This window comes from Clytia hemisphaerica, unplaced genomic scaffold, assembly GCF_902728285.1.
Source record: "Clytia hemisphaerica strain Z4C2 unplaced genomic scaffold, Clytia hemisphaerica genome assembly, whole genome shotgun sequence".
NCBI lineage: Eukaryota > Metazoa > Cnidaria > Hydrozoa > Leptothecata > Clytiidae > Clytia > Clytia hemisphaerica.
This window is the reverse complement of record NW_027104428.1, coordinates 229,874-248,650: the sequence shown is the minus strand read 5'-3', so window position 1 is coordinate 248,650 and position 18,777 is coordinate 229,874. Positions and strand designations below refer to the sequence as shown.

The following is an 18,777-nucleotide window of genomic DNA, read 5'->3' as shown; positions in this document are numbered from 1 at the left end:
GGGGGGGGTGTTGTGTGGGAGCGTCACAGTGGGGTTGTTATCCCATGTTAAAAAAAGCCTTATCCCATATACCGTCAACTCAAACCGTACACCCCCACCCGGCACCCATTTTTCCATTTTTTAGCTGTTCCTTGGAACCGCCTGGAAAAATCCTGAAAGTTCTGCATTAGCTCTCTAAAGCTTGGAATTCACATGTGCGTTCCGGGTTGATTCCATGTAATTTTCACAACTGATTGATATAGAACTTGGGAGCTGTTCATGTAACCAACTGGAAATCTGGAGCTGTTCCGGTCGAGATTAAGTTTTTTTTCTGGACAAAGATTGAGCTGTTCCTTGAATTAGCCAGCTGGAAATTCAGAGCTGTTCCAGGATTTCCTCCCTAAAATTCTCTCTCCTGGAAAAATAGTACAGACATTTGATTCCTAATTTTTTATCCTCACTCAAACACGACTTCCTTTGTTTGATTTCGGAATTTCCGGAAACCTGGTGACGAAAAACTAAACGCTGAATTGAATCTTTCTGATTTTTTATGATGGAGGTGGCTTCAGCAACGGATTTAGTCACCAGGAGAGACCACAGATATCTGTAAAGCCCGAAGGGCTAGATTTGCAGCTTTTATCAAAAAGTGAAGCTCATCTTTGGAAGGATTTCCTACCAGAGTCACGTGACTAAAATATGCAATTTCACCGGTTTGAGAGATGTGAAATAGCGTTTGTCGGCTACGTTTTTTGATCTCGCGCTCCGAAAACAATTAAAATGCTAGATCCTATCCATCGGCACGAAATTTAAAAAGTCAAATTTTAGCTTCACTTTTTTTTGCTGGAGAAAGCTTAAAGTTGCAAATCTAGCCCTTCGGGCTTAGATATCTGTGGGAGAGACCTAGTTTCTGTGCTCGACTTTCGATTGGCTTAGAAATCTCGAGAGAAAAAGCAATTATTTTACGTCTAATGGGAATTCTCTACTTCACGTCTAAAAAGAATATTTCACAGATCTAAGGAAAAACATTTGTTTCAACAAGCAGATTATAATTGTGACACTTCATAACGTTATGAGAAGGAGTGCGTAGATAGGGAGATCACTTTCTACTTGTCGCCACCCTAAATGTCACTTAGTACAATCGAGTACACGTTTTTTTACAAGAACATCCAATATTATTGAAGCCTGGACGTTCTTAACTTTTTGAGTTTTAAGGCTGAAAATAGAAATCCTTAACATGTTCTTAACACTTTCACCATGTTTTGAGTATTTTTGTCCATTTTCCTAAGAAATAGGGTGTTTTAGAGTCCGCAAAGCCTTAAAATATTCTTAACTTGTTCTTAACATTTTGGCCATCGAAGCCTTATGTTCTTATATAGTTTGTTCTTATAAAAAACAGTGTACTAACTGATTTTCATCAATTTTACCACCACGGTACTAACCGACACAGTAGTTACACAGTGTCTTGTACTGATTGTTAGACCTCTCCTGACGTAGGTGTAATCTGGATCAGCCCACAGTATAGCAGAAAAGAGCCAATGATAGATTTTTTGGCTATGAAAAAGCAGTCTTGTAGGAGCCAGTAGTAAAGTAGAAGAACGTAAATTTAAAATATGTACTACCCAGTATCTTATCTTGAATTCGAGAGATGGACTTAAGAGTTAACTTATTTACAAAAAGTAAAGCAAAGTAACTAAATTTTTGAAAATAATAAGAAAATAGTGCCTAGTATAGTAATGAGGAAAGAAATAAACCAATTAAAAAAGTTATAACTATTTCATAATTCATCCATCAACCATTAATTTTCATGGCAAAAAACAATGCTGATTATGCTAAAAAAGGGCCCATATTTGACGGACTACCTAATGAAAAAAGGTTCAAATTCGACATTCGAATTTAATCAAAATATGTCGTTAGCAGAGATGTTCAACAAACATGTTAATAAAGTAAGGGAGGTAAAAAAAGGGCTGGATAAATGTATAATGTTTCGGTAAAGCTTGACAACATTTGATCGGTGAATTTTGTCCCTCTGACGTAATCCTTTAGCTTGAATTAAAACTAAAACTTTGTTTTGGTTACAGCAAAAACGTTTGCAGATGAACTAAAAAGGCACCTTATTTTAGTTGCTGGGTCATCACGGATAAGTTCTAAAGTATTAATCTAAGAAGGATTTAAATTTAAAAAGCAAAGATAATACAAAAAAGTCTAAAATAATTCAGGAAAAAAAAGGAAATGAATATAAAGAAATTTTAATGACGGGCAGTAGTGTGTAAAAGGGCACTTAGATAGATAAGAAGGCTATCAAAATAGTATTCTAGCTAGGAAATATAATACTCGTGGTGTTCTCGTTCATTGTGGTATAAAAAATACTAACATTAGTTATAACATCATCTTTCGTTCATTAGTTGTAGAATAAGTTTTGTGAAAAAATGAAGGGGACGACCAAATTATTGATATATGCGTAAGTTAAGGTCCTTTATTTTACATGTCGATCAACATCTATCTTGGAATAGCGCGAATCAAGGTTTCAAGTTTCTATGAAAATAGTATTGAACTTCTTGGGAAGTTGACCTTATTCAATACTGTATGAATGAATTACGGCTAAAACTAGCAAGGGAAATCAAAATTATTTTAAAATTGTAACGACGACGCATCAATTAACGGAGAAAGTACAAACGTAAAAAGCTTAAAAATAATCTCATAATTAGCTATAACTTTCTATAAGGTGTAATAGAGCGTGGAATTGAAAAGTAAATTGTAAAAAAATTAAACATCATCATCATCAATATTATCAAAAAATTTTTAAACGAAGTTCAACCAGAAAATAAAAATAAATAAAAATCATTCGGCGCTTAGAATTTATTTGTAGCAATATTTCTATCGCAATTTGTATTCAGTGCTAGATAACTAATAACCGTCTTTTAAGAAACCTTTTTAAAATGTTCATCATTTGTTATTGTAGTGATGCTCAAAAAAATCAAAAGTGAATCTTAATTGGTTTGAAAAGTTCTAAAGATAAGTTATTTTGTAAAACAGTTTTATTCAGGCATTGAGTCATACATGTGTATTTGTTTTTTTGGTAAAAAAAACAGAGGTCACAACATAAGCCTAAAAAGAGTGACCTCCACATAAGAAGTGATACTATCCCAGGATTAGCTAATTGCGTTGTTGACGAATATCCTGAACCAGTTAGACGGAATTGAAAATCTGCACTTGAAGAACAAACAGTCGCCACACCACGGCTTGAACGTACATTGAATGGTTAAATCCAATGAAAACCACCAAATGCCATGAAAGTATAATTAACTTATTCCGATTCCAAAGCATAAACCGTGAAACCCTTAGCTTTCCCATTCTCCAGTGAACGCCATCCCCCAAAAAATGCAATGTGAAATTGTACCAACTATTGATCCGTTATTTCTCCATTCAATAAAATCATACTCTATATTAATTAACCATTACATAGACCACCCTATCTAGGCGTTGTAGGTTTGGCGATGCTTATCTGGGGCGGAGCCACGCCCATGACTTGCATTAACGCCTCTACAGTCCTGCATAATTTTATTGGTGATTTCTCCTCTAAAATGTCTGGTGCAGTGCAAACATCCACCTGAAAAAAATGAAAGATACATCAAACTAATCTGCAAATCTAGGTATTCTTAATGTTTGTATAGAAAAATTTGATGAATCTATCTTACTTAAAACGTAAATTTCAAATCGATTCATAAAAAGCGGAACACGAATTATATAAATATTCTCAAAATATCTCACTATTTTTCTAACTTATTTCGAACTTTCTTTCAAAGGCACTGTACAAAGCTCGAGAGAATTGAATCGAAAATTTCCTCTAACGTACCGTAAGTTGGTCTAATATCGACATCCCCCTTCTAATTTCGACACCCTTCTTTAAAGATAGGAATAATCAGAATGTTGGAATCGCTGATGGAAACTATTTTTCTGTGCTTAGCAATCAGAGAAGAAAAAATTTTTTGTCTATAAGTGATCCCAATCTTCCTATTATTTCTATCTCTAAAGAAGGGTGTCAGAATTAGGACTTACGGTATATCACATGCCATACCAATAACATGAATAAAACAGATTTTATGTTTTGTTGGGCTAGAATATAAATCTTTCGGACGAGTATCGTTCGTTTTCTTATTTTGAATGAATTCTTTTATTATAAATAAATTCCATACCTTTTCAACTCCCACCCTTCTACAAGCATCTAAAAACGCATCAACATTCATTTGACATTTTGGCATCGTTAGTTTCGGCTGTATAGAAGAAAAGAATATAAAAAACTTAGTTAGAAATCATAGTGAAGGAAAGCAGAAGCAAGTCAAGGATTCATGGCTTGAAATGCCAAGCGAGACAAGCAGCATCAAGTCTCCTAGGTAGAGAGAGTACCGAGGTTTTCGATATGGCTATAACCACTGATTTTTGGCTATTTGGCTGAATCGAGCTTCCTATACCTTAAGGAAACTATTTTCGCGTTTTTGGGCGTCTACCGCGAAAATTAGTTCCGGAAATACGCCAATTTAGTACCCTTGCTCCGCGAAAATAAGTTCCACAAAAATAAGTTCCGAGAAAATTATTTCCCTTAATGCATAATAGAAAGCGTGTCCATGTTGAGCTGACTAGTCCGCCATCTTTCTTTCTATAATGCTTGTATGTTTGGATTCGAATGTTTTGAAATTCAGACTAGAAGTTAAGACCGGTATGTTTTTAGCTGTAACACATTAAAAACATGAATTGACTAACAGGAGGATAAAAAAAAGGTTTAAAATTATAAACTTACTACTCCTGAGCTTGGTACGTGTATGACTTGTATAGTTCCTTTCCGTAAATGATTAATCAGATGACATAATACTATTCCGTCCGATAACGAGGCTGGTAGGTCGTCCGGTAATTTGATCCGCAGTTTTGATTCCATTGCCTACGAGGAAAGAGTTCAGAACATTGAAGTAACATGTATTGAAATACTTACATTTTAGAAGTGTAATGTGGTCTGAAGTTTGTTGAGACTTTTTCAAAATAAAATCTGTATATGTATTTCAGTTACTCAATTGAAAATCAAATTAAATTACAAAATACGTAAAAAGATTCAACGGCATCAATAAATTAGCAATCCAATAAAACTGGAAAATAGCAATTTATTAACGACTAAATGGCGTGTTGAATCGTTGACAGTTTTGTTAAAAGAAGCAGCGTTGCCCATGGAAGCAACAAGGCAAATAAGTCAAATCAACAGACATGGTGATTATCACTGACTTTTATATATCTCTGGACGAAGTTACTCAATCCTGGCCAACCAAAATATTATGATCGGAGTTTTTTTTGAAATTGGTACCCGCGGAGAGAGCGCTAGATCTAGTTTCACTTGTACACTAATGATGTAGCGCCGATTGTCGTTAGGCAAAGTTTCAAACACTACAATGCCTTGTTTGCGGGTACCGACTTAAAAAAAAAACTTCGATCAAAGATGGCGGATATAGCTTGGTCCAGAGATATATAAAGGTCAGTGGTGATTATACATACCTCTCTTAATTTTTCTAACTTTTCGAATTCTTCTTTAGCGACGTCGTAGAAGCGCCTCATTGTGTAATTAGAAGCGCCATCTTTTAATATTTTATCTACAACAAGAATTAAACCATACATCATGCCATTAATGATGAAAGAAACTTTGTAAAAAAAAGCTCGATTTTTTCTTCCAGTACTGCCTTTGTTGCTGAAAATTTTAATATCTAAAGACTATTATTGTTAATTATTTATCAAAACGATCTAGCTTCTATTCTGAAAAAAACAAGACAAGACAAAAACTAAAAGCAAGGCGATTCCAGCTAAGACCTAAATATAAGGCAAAACAAAACACAATTGCCAGGAAGCAAGATCTTTATTCACATTTTATATTTTGTATAAAAAACAATAAAAACTTATTTACAAACTATTCAAGTGAGTTATAGCCTAAATTATGACTAAGGAGTTGCTAATGATCTAATTAAAAACTTCGACAACGCTGATTACCGCACTAAGATTCTTTATTGAAGGCCACTGATGCAGTTGGGACTGCCGTAAGATACCACTTTGTTAAGACTCGATTTCAGATAAATTGGGTTTTATTGCTGCAATGCAATGACTTTTTCTAAAAAAATACTTCAATTAAGAGCTAAAATATTCACTTTCATTACTATTTATTTAGGAACTGTTCCCAACTTCTTTTCATGCTTAGGGGTGGAGGCTCGCCAATGCCTTATACAACTTTCAGCTACAAAAAGAAATCATTCAAATCAATTGTAAAATTTTCGCTACTATGGGACCATTCATAAACTACGTACTCTTAAATGAAGGCAAAATTTGACTACCCCATCCCCTTGTACGCCCCCCCCCCTTCAAGTACGTACGTATCCCCGCATTTGCGCTGAAACTTCTTCTAGATATTTTTAAAATGAAAAAAGAAGACTTAAAACTTTGTTTAGTTTTTTCAAATAAAACGTTACAAAAAAACTTGTAAAAACAGTTTGAAAAAGTTTGCAAGGCGTACGTACACTTCTTGATTGACCCTTCCTCTCCCCGCGTACGTTTTCGTACGCTTTTCGAAAGACCCCCTCCCCCTCTCAGAGCGTACATACCTTTTGAATGGTCCCTATGCCTTAGATCCAAAAAGACCTTCCAAATACAGCACAAAAAAACTGAAGTATATCTTTTATCTTCATAAAATCTCATATAAAATCTGGTCATCAAAGAATGTAGAAACAGAAAGGTTGAAAAAAGACTAATGACGCTGTACACTCCGCTAAATCTATACATGTTATACATACCAATACTTTTACTACTACAGAAATTTTCTGCGGTAACTAAATTTATCGGATAAGCCCTTACTACTTTTAATAGGATAAAGATTCCTTCTCTGTCATTCGCGAAATTCAAGAGCTTTGAAATAAGACACTCAACTAAAGAAAAACTTACTGTTCCTTTGTTTCAAGGATCCACGTTTTGCGATGCCTTCGAATACAACTTCCTACGGAAGAAATTAAAGGACAAGATAAATAAAAGGAATACTAGACTCATATATGTATGTGTTTATTTAGTGTTTGAAACTTTGGAAGCAATGTAGGTTTTCTACATCATTTCATAAAACGCGTTGAAGTTTGAATATATAAACTGCGTTTTGCAACCAAATGATACCTTGGTTACCCTGAGCAACGGCAATTACCTTTTTTTGTTTATTGGGGAGAATCGGGTTTGGGTTTGAAAGGGACGAATGGCGAAAGGTTAAGAAATTCTACGTCACTAACGAACCTGATATACTCCCCAAACCCTTTGATTAAGTGTAAGAATGCATGGTTCTACAACCTTATTTCGCGATTGGAGATAATGGCACATAATTTTCTCATTTAACTCAAAAGGGCGCACATGCTAAGTGTTGTAAAGACAAAAAGACTTATTAAAACTGTAATATTTGAATGGATCACAGGCAAGAAACAACAAAACAAGCAACATGCTGAATGGACCTACCTGATGATGAAAGTTAGATAGCAATGCGAAAAGAAAAATGAAAAAAATCAGTCAGAAAATATAGCGTTTAGCGTTTAGTATTTACACAACACAATAAATTCATCATTGATTGTTGATGGGGGGAGAGGGAAGGGTTGTAGGGAAAAAATAAATAGGAAGTTCTGGTCGAAAAAATCAGTTTTATTGACAATTGAATCATGCTTGATGGTGAGCATTGTTATCAATAATGTTTTTGTGTGAAAAACATAGAAATATAAGGAAAAAATCCAATGAAAATCTGCAAAAACGACGATTTCCGGCATTTTCAACCGGAAAATATTTTTTCTCAAAAATCGAACTCGGCCATTTTTTGAGCATTGCGAATACGCATCTTTCTGCAAAAAATCAGAAAAAACTAAAAATGAAAATTCGAGAAAAAGTCAAAAAACCGGTTTTTCCGGCATATTTCCGGCATTTTTGGTCGGAAAAAAATGTTTTTCGAAAATCGGGCTCCGTCACATTTTAGGTATTGTCATATTGCATCAGTGTGCAAAATTTCATAAAAATATATAAAGTATAGCTCGAGAAATTCAAGAAATACTGTCTTTCCGGCGAAAATAGGTTGTTCCGGCGACTTTTAAAATAGTTCTGGCTTCAAAATACAATTTTATTGAAAATTGAAACATGCTTAATGGTGGGCATTGCTATTAATAATGTTTTTGAATGAAAAAACAACCAATTATAAGGAAAAAGTCCTATGAAAATCTAGAAAAACGGCGATTTTCCGGCATATTTCAGGCATTTTCCGCCGGAAAAAATTTTCGGACTCGGCCATGTTTAGGGCATTGTTAATACGCATCTTTGAGCAAAAAGTCAGAAAAAACTAATGATAAAATCTCGAGAAAATGCCAAAAAAACAGTTTTTCCGGCATATTTCCGCCATTTTCGGCCGGAAAATTTTTTTTTTCGAAAATCGGGCTCCGTCACATTTTGGGCATTGCCATTTTGCATCTTTGTGCAAAAAATTTGAAAAAACTAATAAGCCGATCCCGAGAAAAGCTGGCAACAGACGAACGGACGAACAAACGGACGGACAAGGGTTAATTTAAAGGACTACCTTAAGGTAGGTCCAAAAATTATTTATTGATAAATTTCCTCTCTACTCTATGGTATAGCATCTTCAGATCTAACATAACTCTCATAACCTATCATATGACATCTAGCATTTACAAATGGTTATGGTAGATCTGAAGATGATAGATCATAGAGTAGAGAGAAAATATATCAATAAATAATTTTTTTGTTGTTTCTTGCCTGTGACCCATCCAATTATCAGACAGTTTTAATAATGGAAAGGCAATCATTGAAGAGTTTTATAAAAAGACTTACACCAGCTTGGTTTGAGTCTGATGAAGTATGGCTGCTCGTTGAATTCTAAAACAAATGGGAAACGATAAAAATATTAGTATCTCGAATCACTTTATCATTTGGTGATGAAACGAACCAGTTTACAATCTATACCGGATGACCGAAAATTTTCTTTGACACATACTAACATCAAAGGAGTTCTATATTGAGCTCAGTTTCTTTTACTAGACAGATGACAGTTAACATAACTTTAAAGTAAACATTTTAACTATACCTATAAGAATTTGAAAATTATGCCTCGACGTTGAAACTTCAAATTCCTCGCTCTAGCAAAAGTAGCTTTGAGCACAGGTTAGAATCTTTTTATCAGCCAAAATTTCCGAAAGAACGATGTAAAAACCGTACATAACATTCAAAAAGCCAAAAAATGATTTATTTCTTACCGGCGAGGACAGCTCTGGTTTATCACCAGGAGACTAAAAAGAAAGAATTTATATAGGGATGAGAATATTAATAAGTATGTGAGACTTTCAAAATATTTTCATTAGATTTGTCACAAATTGTTTCCAAGACGATAACGGTTCAGATGTTAAACCCGGGGCCGGATGACACAGCGCTGTCAAAAGAATTTTCGCTATGTCTCTACATGGCCTCTATGACCTTTAACCCGAACAATAAACTGTTTTTTTAAAAAGATGGCGGATCGTTTTTATCTACATTTTCTAAAGGAAACGAGCAGAAAAGTGATACAGTTAAAGGGTCAGGTGGCGCAAATTACTGACACAATTTTTTATGAAGAAAATTTATCCGTTGGGGAAAGTATTATTAATTCTGGCATACTCAAGATAAACTCAAACTCTCTGGTCTTTCGTAAGACAAGGCATTTTGAGATAGAGATTTTTACACACATGACTCTCTTGAGATGCCACTTTCATATGCACCAATAGGGACAGCTTTCTTGAATTTGAAAGTTATGGTTATGCTTAAACTCACCAGCATATTATTATCTCGTTGTGAAGTTTTGGATTTAATGAGTTCTAAGCGTTGTCTAGACTTGATTATTTCTTCTTTATTTTTTAACAGTTGTTCTTTGCGTGCTGCAATGTTATTTAATTTCTGGAAAAAGAATTTAACATTTTTAGATTTTGACTTCTTTTGGTAGTATGATTTGGTAGTTAGAGTTAAATTTGAAAATGTATTTCTTTTCGATGAATATTTTGGTTAGTAAGCAGGTTAGTTTATATTAGCGTTTGTAAACACCCAGTGATGTCTAACTATAGGGTTTCAGTGAGACTGAAAAACATAAATTGCGTACTGTTGACTCTCTCTTATTCGATCTTAAAGTGAGACGTTTCTTTGAGTTATAGAAATAGTCGAATTACAGAGAGTATTTTACACTACTTTTCAACTGCGAAAGGGGACCAATGTTTTAGCTCAAATTACAGAAAGATTTGAATAATAGAAATTCGGATTAGAGCGAGGCAACTGTAACAATTTTTGGTTTTAAAATTAGTAGTAGTGTGTTTGATTGACAGTTAATAAATTTCGATTAGTATGTGTAAATTAGTGGTTGTAAGATTTTAGTTAGTAAGGTTTAGTTCCGGTTATTTTCTGTTATTCAACGGTTTAGAATTAATGTTAGTAGAAGTTAGAAGAACACAAAGAAAAAGCCGAAGCATAGGTAAAGTAGATAGTATATAATGGGAAAGAACGTGAACATTATAAGCATAGCAAACCTCTTCTTCTGTGAGACTTTCCGACCTGAAACAATAAAATTATGAAAAAGAATATCAGTTGTATTCATCAAGATTTTTCTGTTGAGAGCCTATACATGCTTGTTTAAAGAACAATCTTATAAGAAAGCGTCGCTCAATTTTGGCTTAATAACAAATTAAGTAGCACCCCAGCTTTAGATTTTAGAAAAAGCCGAATGCTGAATTTGATCCAATAAAGTGAATAAGGGAAGCATTAAGCCTGACAAAAAAAAGTCGAAATTTACTGTTTCACGTGTACTTCTAAACTGAGAACAAAAAGCTGCAACCTAAATTCCTGATACAAAGATACATACTAGCTTTGGTAAATTTATAAAGTAAACAACCTTCTCATTAATTTACCTCTTGTTTCTTCCAAAGAAGGATGACATTCTTCGCATCAAACTATTCTTTCTACTAAAATATTACAAACAAACAACAAAGAATTGAAAATTGGATTAAACTTTTATATACTATAACTCAACTCTTAACTGTTGATTGCTACGAAAGTTTGGAATAGAGTTTTAAGTCTGTGCCGGAAGAAGTAGTGTACTTTACTTTTAAGGCCCTATAACCCTTTTGGGACAAACCTTTTCTCAAAACTTTCGTTAAGCAAATACCTTTCTCACTGTCACTGTAATAGATTTCTTTATTGTCTATCACAGAAAAATGTTCATACCTTAGCTTCTCATTTGAGTCTTTGCTTTTAACTTGGCTACCCACTTGCCGTCCGACATTTCGGTCAAGAGACATGGTACCTTGTGTCGGCGACGTCACCATTTGGTTGTCCGTTGTTGGAAAAGTCGGTGTCGGCATTCTTGTCCTGTAAAAAGTCCAATGTCAATAAAACCAATCTTGTAAACCCTATTTTAAACATGCAGATTTAGAGAAAGGAGTAAGTCTTATCAGGCGTGTTAACTGAAGGGACAAAACAACTTGTTCGAGTCCAGGAAACACTGGAGTTGTAGAGGTTCGAATTATGGAGTTTCCACTGTAGAATAAATAAATTATTTTATGGATTTTTAATTTATATATTCTTCTCCACTTTTTTCTGGACAAACTGTAACATATTAATCCTTGTCTTTCACATACTTGAATTGTGGTGTAAGTTTTCCTTTTTCTTGTAGGATCCTTTGTTTTTCTCGGTTTTCTTGTAATGTTAATCCTTCTGGTTTTCGAGGTAGCTTGGGTTTGATTGGAGAAAGAAGAACATTACCATCAGAAGAAGACATCATACCCAGCTGTGTTAGTTGATTAAATGAAAAAGAGATTAGTAGAAGGTTAGTAGTAGACCTGAGTCTTCTTCTGACTGAAGTTAGTTTTCTGATAATTTTTGAAGTCGCTTCTAGTAAAGCAGACAAGAAGAGCGCGATTAAAGAGCCTTAAGTTGATCCTGGGCTAGGTTAGTAGAGATTATGGAAGCTTTAGATCAACTCTCTTGCACTAAACAAGTTGAGTAGGTAAGTTACACTATTTTTATGAGGCATTACATAAGATATAATTTAAGAACTAAGTATCACCAGCTAGCGAGTTTATGTATTTGAGATAGATCGAAGAAGGACGGTAAAGTTGACATGTCCCCGAAATTGCTGTCCACTTTGCTTGACGACTGTAAAAACACCCAAATACCGTCTGTTTAGGTCAGCAAAGGCGGTAAAAAGCCGTGAATCAACTATCGACTTTATTTTCCGTTGACTTCTTACCGTCGCTCTCGATTTACTCCGATACATAAACTCGCTAATATTAGTTTTGATGAAATATTAGGAGCTCTAGGTAAAATAGAATTTTTTCCTTAATTGTTGTTTGACAATTTAGAAAGCTTGTTATATTAAACGTGACGAGCATCAATTAAAGTTTCTGATAACCGAGAATTCACAAAATACCTTGCTTATTCACTGGATAGGGTTTTTTTACCTTTGCCAAATAAACTTTACCCGAATACAAATAACCCAATGTACTGTTTTAAGAGGTATCTATGGGTCTTATATCAAAACTTTAATCAAATAGCAATCTTACTTCGGATTTATGAGTGAAAGAATCAGATCTTGTAGGAGAATCGACCAATTCCTTCTCCAAGGTATCCTTAAAAAAGTCAGACAGATACAAAATTTAAAAACATATTCATTCAACTGATTAGTTGTTAAAGTTGTTAAAGCATTTTAATTTAAAAAGGACACGGAAGAGGTTGTGTTTTATTTTATAAATTGTGTTTTATTTTGATTTGGTTACACATCACAAGGCTTTTTATGTTTCACTCACTCATTCAACTGATAATAGTAATAATGTTCATGTCGATTTAAAATCACATCACTATCATCCTTGAGCTGAGCTGAGAATGTAATGTTCCACGATTTTCAAAGCAATGAGGTCAGTTTATTTATTAAAAAAGTGTACATCGTTCAGTTAAAAACATGTCATCTTAGAGATCTTTTATCATTTCAATAGATCTATGAAATACAAGTACAATGTTACATTGCGCTTTGCACAGGTTAATTTATCGGCTTGGTTTTGAAAATTTATCAAGAAAACTCGAGAAATTCTTGCTGTAATTATTTAAAAATTCCTTAACATATTTTTGGTTGTTTTTTCTTTCGCATCGGCCAACAAAATTGATATGTTTAACACGCACACTACCTTTTTTCAGAAATTGAATTCTTTTTGGAATTTTATCGAAAATTTGACTTTCTGAGGCTCCGATGGTCTGAGTTTTACTTTAAGTGAATTAATTGTACACCAATCAACGCAAAATGCCACGTAGATTTCAAAAATACAATGAAAAGGCAAACACAAGTTTTCTGTGTCAAAAGTTATGGTCCTTTGAATAACTACTGGTATTTTACGAGTATACTCGTAGTTGGCAGTGATGGTGTTAAAGCATTTTTAAGACTGAACATACCGATAAAACATCCATTTCTTTGATGGCACCGTTAGCCATAATATCATGAACTTCATTTCCAAGTTGCTTATCTGTCAAATGTTTCTCACTGTCACTAAAAATGTAAAAAAAGTCAAAATTCTCAAAGTAATACTTGTGTCAGTTGGTAAGTTCAATTTTGATGAAAATTTATTGAAACTGAAATCTGTTTTTAAGATAATAACAATGCCTTTTAAAATGTTTTTTTAACCGGACATTTTTTTTTGAGTCATTCCTTTTTGATAGAAATAAGGAGTTATTGTTGTAAGCAGCACTTACTTATTTGTCGTTGTTAGACTATTAGTTGATGGTGATCGATTTGCTTTATCTTTCAACATTGTTGACCAACGCTGAAAAGCAAGAAAATTGATTTGAATCAGTTAAGAATTCGACTTACAGCTTTTATTAACATATTACCTTTATAATATGGGATAAACTGGTTTCTTTATAATTCTGAAACATAAAATATGGATTTGGGTCACTCCAATTAATATAATGTTGTTGAAAATGAAAACAATGCGAAATTTGAAATTTCTTTATGCTGAAATGTATTTGGACGTAGTGATCAAAGCAAAATTTTTGTCTGAGATGGAAAATGAATCCAACACAACAAAACAGCTCAAATTTTCAATATCCTGGTGGGATTTGCATAGACAGAAATCTGTCCACAACAGAAGAACTTAGAACATTGTGGACTCTATGAAAGTAACTCAAACCTTTTCTTGTTGTTGGGCTGCCATACTTAAAAATTTTACAATGTGTAGTCTTCCTTTTAAGCATATCTAATATTGAAAGAAATAAAAGAACAAAAAATGCACTAAGATCATTACAAAGAAACATAGTTGAATTGCTTTGGATGTCAGTCCTTGGCTTTCAGGTAGAATAGAATAAATCCATGAAATAGTTCTTTAGTTTTATACGGAAAAACCTTCTATATGAAGAAATTATATGCCATTACAAGCATCACTGTAAATGATTGTAGAAATACATGCCACAAAAAGCTCTTTTTTAAATGAATTTCCTTAATAAGACATGATCTTTGAACTTAAATTTTTACCGATAAATTTTCATATGATTTATTTGTTGAGATGATTTTAAATTCTAATTACCTGTGCAGGTGGAGATGATAGTGGGTTATTGGTCAAATCCAGTTCAATTAAAGATGATATAAGACGAAAAGCTGGCGGGATATTTGATATGCGATTGCAAGAGAAGTTTAAATTGCATAAATTCTTCAGCTTGCTCAACTCTACCAAAAGACAAAAAATACAATTTTGGTGTTAGTGGACAGAGTACATTATATTTATTCATATGAGAAGTTGACATGATATTGCAATTCTACCTGTTCGCTTGCATGAAAGGAGCTGTATGTAATGAAATAATAATTTCAAAGATCCTTAAAAGAATCTTTTGTGCGAGATTCTATTCTTTTTGGCTTTGTTTTCAAACACTGGCAATTTAATACCAGAACTAGAAAAATGTTCCACAACATTTTAGAATAATAAAAAATTGAAATTGAAATTAGGGTCTAAACATTTGAGTCAGTCTAAACTTTTTTTTAATATAACAACGAGTTTGTGAAGCTAGACAGCTAGATTTCCTCTAATACTTCATCATAGTTAGTGATATTAAATCTGGGTGGAATCTTAAAATTAACAATCACTGCATCACTATCAATTGAACTTGATGAATTTACTCAAAAATCACGTCTCTAGTAACTTACCATCAGGCAGCGATACAATAACATTTCTACGAACATTTAACATCCTGAGAGACGTTAAGTCGCCTAATGTAGATGGCAGGTTCGTCAACTCATTACAAGAAATATCCTAATGACGAAAAGTATAAAATGAATAGAATGATGGAAAACAAATGCAGTAATACCAAGCCAAATTCAGGGGATAAAACAAGAAAATGACTTAAATTACAAAGCACAATTTGAGAGAAAGTAGTGAACAAAAAAAGGTGCATATTGAATTGCATAATTGAATTTAAAAGACTTGTAAAAGGCTGAGATATTGTTTTGCTTTATTTTGCTTTGGTTACACATCTACCTTGGCTTTACTTGTCTCGTGTTTTTAAATGTATTGATGGCTTAAATGAATTATTAAGATACTTACCAAGGATTGTAGTTTACTGAGTAGTCCTATTTCACAAGGAATCACGGTAATCTTATTATGACTGGCTTTTAGTATCTTCAAGGGTAGCGAACAAGTGTGTACTGGTATAGTTTGCATCTGATTTTGACTAAAAACAAACAAAAATAAGTAAGAGCTATTGTAAACATTAGTTTTCAAACATGCTTTCTTTTCTTTAATGAAATTGAAAAGTCTTATCACCTGTCATTAATATAAATAAATTACCTTATTATTGGGGAAACAAGAGATTAAAAAATAATTTGTCAATTTCAGTCTCAGGAAAACTAATATGATTAATTATGCAAGTCATTTTGAAAATGGTAGAAGCATTGCGGATTGCCCTCCTACAAACTTGACTTAATGTAGAATCAAAATTCACGGTGATGGAGCAATACCTTATATCGAGATAAGTTAGAGCATTCAAGTTGCTTAGATCAGGTAATGTCTTGAGGAAATTATGTGATGCGACTAGCTTCTCCATCATGACGAAGGATAAAACCTCTTGTGGAAGCTCCACAAATCTGTTCTTTGAGATGTCTAAAGAAATAAAAATCACACTTATCATTTATCAAAATACACTGTTGAACATCTAATATTCCTTATTAGTAACAAAACCAAAATACATATAATCAATCTTTATAATAAAAAGAACCAAAAACTTACCAACATTGAGGACATCCAATAAATCATATTCATCCACAAAATTTGGAAAACATTTTAAGCCTTTGTGGCAGACCTTTAGTACTCCACTGTCCTGAGCTTCTTCAAAGCATTTCTCAACTCCAGCTGGGCTACTCATTTTCCAAAATTATTTGGATGAGGTGAAATGTTTATTGAGAGTATCATCTTTCACAAAATTCCATCACTAGTATTCACATCATGCTTTTTATTTTGAAATAGTATGCTTTAACACTAAATTACAAGCAATTAAATTTTCCTTAAAATATTGAAATGGTCAATAAGATTGGAGAACAAGAAAGTGCCTGACGCCTAATCACCAACAGCCTGATATAATGAAAAAATATAATTTCTCCTAATCACAATTTACCATTTTAAATCAAAACTCCACCCAAGCTCCAACATAAATTTTAACTTTGATGTTGTTGCTGTTTCCTGCCTATCCATTGCAACACATGGAGCTATCATAATTTAAGCTGGAGTTTTTTACTGTTCAACATGGCACTGAGAATAGGTTTAAGTTCTCCCACACTCGTGAAAAACTTTAATCTGTCACTCATTTTTTCAAACAAAGAGTATGAGAAGCAATTCTAGCTTTACAATAGCGCTGCGGATCATCAATGGATAGTATTTAATAGACCTTTTTGCCTTTCCATCTGAATATTGAAGTGTTTGCAAAAATTATGGTGGCCAAATTAACATGGTGAGATTGCATTAAAAATATGTAAAACTTATGCAAAATAAAAGTATTAAAATAAAACTTACATGCATAATTGGCATTATATTGTATTACAAGTGTAATCTTGTAGAAGAAAAATTAAATTAGCTTCTCTTGAAAACTAAAAATAATCATAATCGCTCATCTCTTAGAACAAGCACTTCAAAAACCATAACATTAGACATAAACTCAAGCTGAAAAATCACCAGCGAAGTTACAAAAATAATCCTTATTTGGCTGACGGTAAATTATTCTCCTGGGGATAGAACCGCCAAATGATCAAATCAAAACATTGATCCGAACCCCCTGATTTACAGCGGCTTTTACTAACGTGTTGCGCTTGACGTCTTGTATATCAAAACAGGGGTTTTAATGTTTTCTTGCACAAGAAAGAATGTGTAGTGTCATATACTGTTTTCAGTTTGCATGTTTTGAAAGTTTGATGTGTGTACCATCAACTGCTCTAACTTGGGACGATTAGTCGAAACATGGGACTGTAGATATCTGGCCTGTATTTTCAATTACTGTTAAATCTCTTTGACAACAAATTTGTGGCTGAATCGAATGATTAAAGTTCGATTAAAAAAATTAATTGAACCTAATCGAACACTCACAATTTTTGAAGCAATAGCAGTTTGATTAGTTCGGTCTGTAAAAACTTCGATTAGTTTGATGATATTAAATCCTCATATCTTCCCCCGCTTGCAAAAACTTTATCCTTGCATGCCATTGCCATTTCGACAGTTCCCGGACTTAACAGCTTAATGTTTATTGTACCTGAATATTTATCTATCCGGAATAAAGCGATTTTGCGCGCGGCCGAGTGGCGGAACACTACGCCCCAACAAACCGCCTCTGGTAGGGTGCGCACTCGTTAAGATTTTTTGCATGGAACAAGTCGAAAATCAAAATTAGAACATTCCATCCATCATAACTTATCCTTAACAACTCCAAACTTGTTCATTCTTTTTTTTTAAATGCTCAGAATTTATCAGAGAAAACAAAGAAAAAAACCCCATCCCATTACCTACCTTCAATAAAAAAATATACCATTTATTAGACATCAAGGTGAAAAAATGGCGACTCGGAATTTGTGGCACCACCGTCTACCTTGACCACCAATTTTCAAATGGCTATCGCTATTGAGCTAAATTAGTTATAGGTCTTTTTTATAAAACGCGTGAAAGATAGTACTTTAGTTTGTCACGTGGTAGCCTTTTGGATAATCTACGGGCGGTCCTTAAATCGAGAAAAAAGAAGAAATTTCGATTTTTCGGCACTTTCCTGAAATTTTTATCAGGACTACCATATATCGTTGGAAAGCTAAGGGTTACAGCTTTTCATTGGTAAAATTTGTTTTTAGCTATCATTTCCAGCTCATTAGCAATAGGCTAAAGTTTAACAGTCATCGGGCCAATTTTCAGACCGTGCCAGCAAAACTCCTCACGCCCCGCCACGCGGAAGGCTAGAATTCACCCGCCATCTTTAATGTTTTGCGGTGCTGTCCAAAGGTCATTTCTTGGTTGCGCGTGGTAGGGAGACGATTCCTCGAAAAGGTGGTTCTTTTGTATACTTCAGTTTGATTTGATGATATTCATCTGTCCAGCTCGTTGAGCCCAACACGTATAATTTGATCGAAAAGAGCATTTGATTCAGCCAATCTTGTTTGTCGCGACGTAATGTGAGGTTCGTCGGGTATAGAGCACAGATATTTATCGAGTCGTTTCTTGAATGAATCTT

General features: G+C 33.8%; 1 protein-coding gene across 8 annotated transcripts; it reads right to left on the bottom strand.

Moving 5' to 3' along the window:
• Positions 1-1,581: 1,581 nt before the first annotated feature.
• Positions 1,582-16,555, bottom strand: LOC136820499 (leucine-rich repeat and calponin homology domain-containing protein 1-like). 8 transcript variants are annotated; one of them, XM_067076682.1, is made up of 21 exons: positions 16,305-16,551; positions 16,037-16,178; positions 15,624-15,750; positions 15,227-15,332; positions 14,613-14,752; positions 14,220-14,285; positions 13,783-13,853; positions 13,486-13,579; positions 12,606-12,671; positions 11,682-11,830; positions 11,269-11,412; positions 10,953-11,006; positions 10,575-10,599; positions 9,832-9,954; positions 9,282-9,314; positions 8,860-8,904; positions 6,943-6,994; positions 5,515-5,609; positions 4,775-4,912; positions 4,173-4,250; positions 3,348-3,586 (listed from the first exon to the last, which is right to left on the bottom strand). In XM_067076682.1, the coding sequence occupies exons 1-21, from the start codon at positions 16,438-16,440 to the stop codon at positions 3,449-3,451; spliced, it is 2,022 nt and encodes a 673-aa protein (XP_066932783.1). In that variant the 5' UTR covers positions 16,441-16,551; the 3' UTR covers positions 3,348-3,448. The 8 variants fall into 8 exon arrangements, with proteins under 8 accessions (XP_066932788.1, XP_066932790.1, XP_066932783.1 ...); XM_067076685.1 differs by having other exon boundaries at positions 11,682-11,773; XM_067076687.1 differs by lacking the exon at positions 10,953-11,006 and having other exon boundaries at positions 1,582-3,586; positions 11,682-11,773; positions 16,305-16,555.
• Between the last annotated feature and the right edge of the window lie 2,222 nt (positions 16,556-18,777).

Excerpts from the sequence above, each read along its gene's own strand:
- LOC136820499 (XM_067076682.1), bottom strand. The coding sequence starts at position 16,440 with ATGAGTAGCCCAGCTGGAGTTGAGAAATGCTTTGAAGAAGCTCAGGAC. Across the intron at positions 13,854-14,219 it reads CAGCCCAACAACAAGAAAAG|CGTTGGTCAACAATGTTGAA; the intron begins GTTTGAGTTACT and ends CTTGCTTTTCAG. Across the intron at positions 8,905-9,281 it reads AACCAGAGCTGTCCTCGCCG|AATTCAACGAGCAGCCATAC; the intron begins GTAAGAAATAAA and ends CATTTGTTTTAG.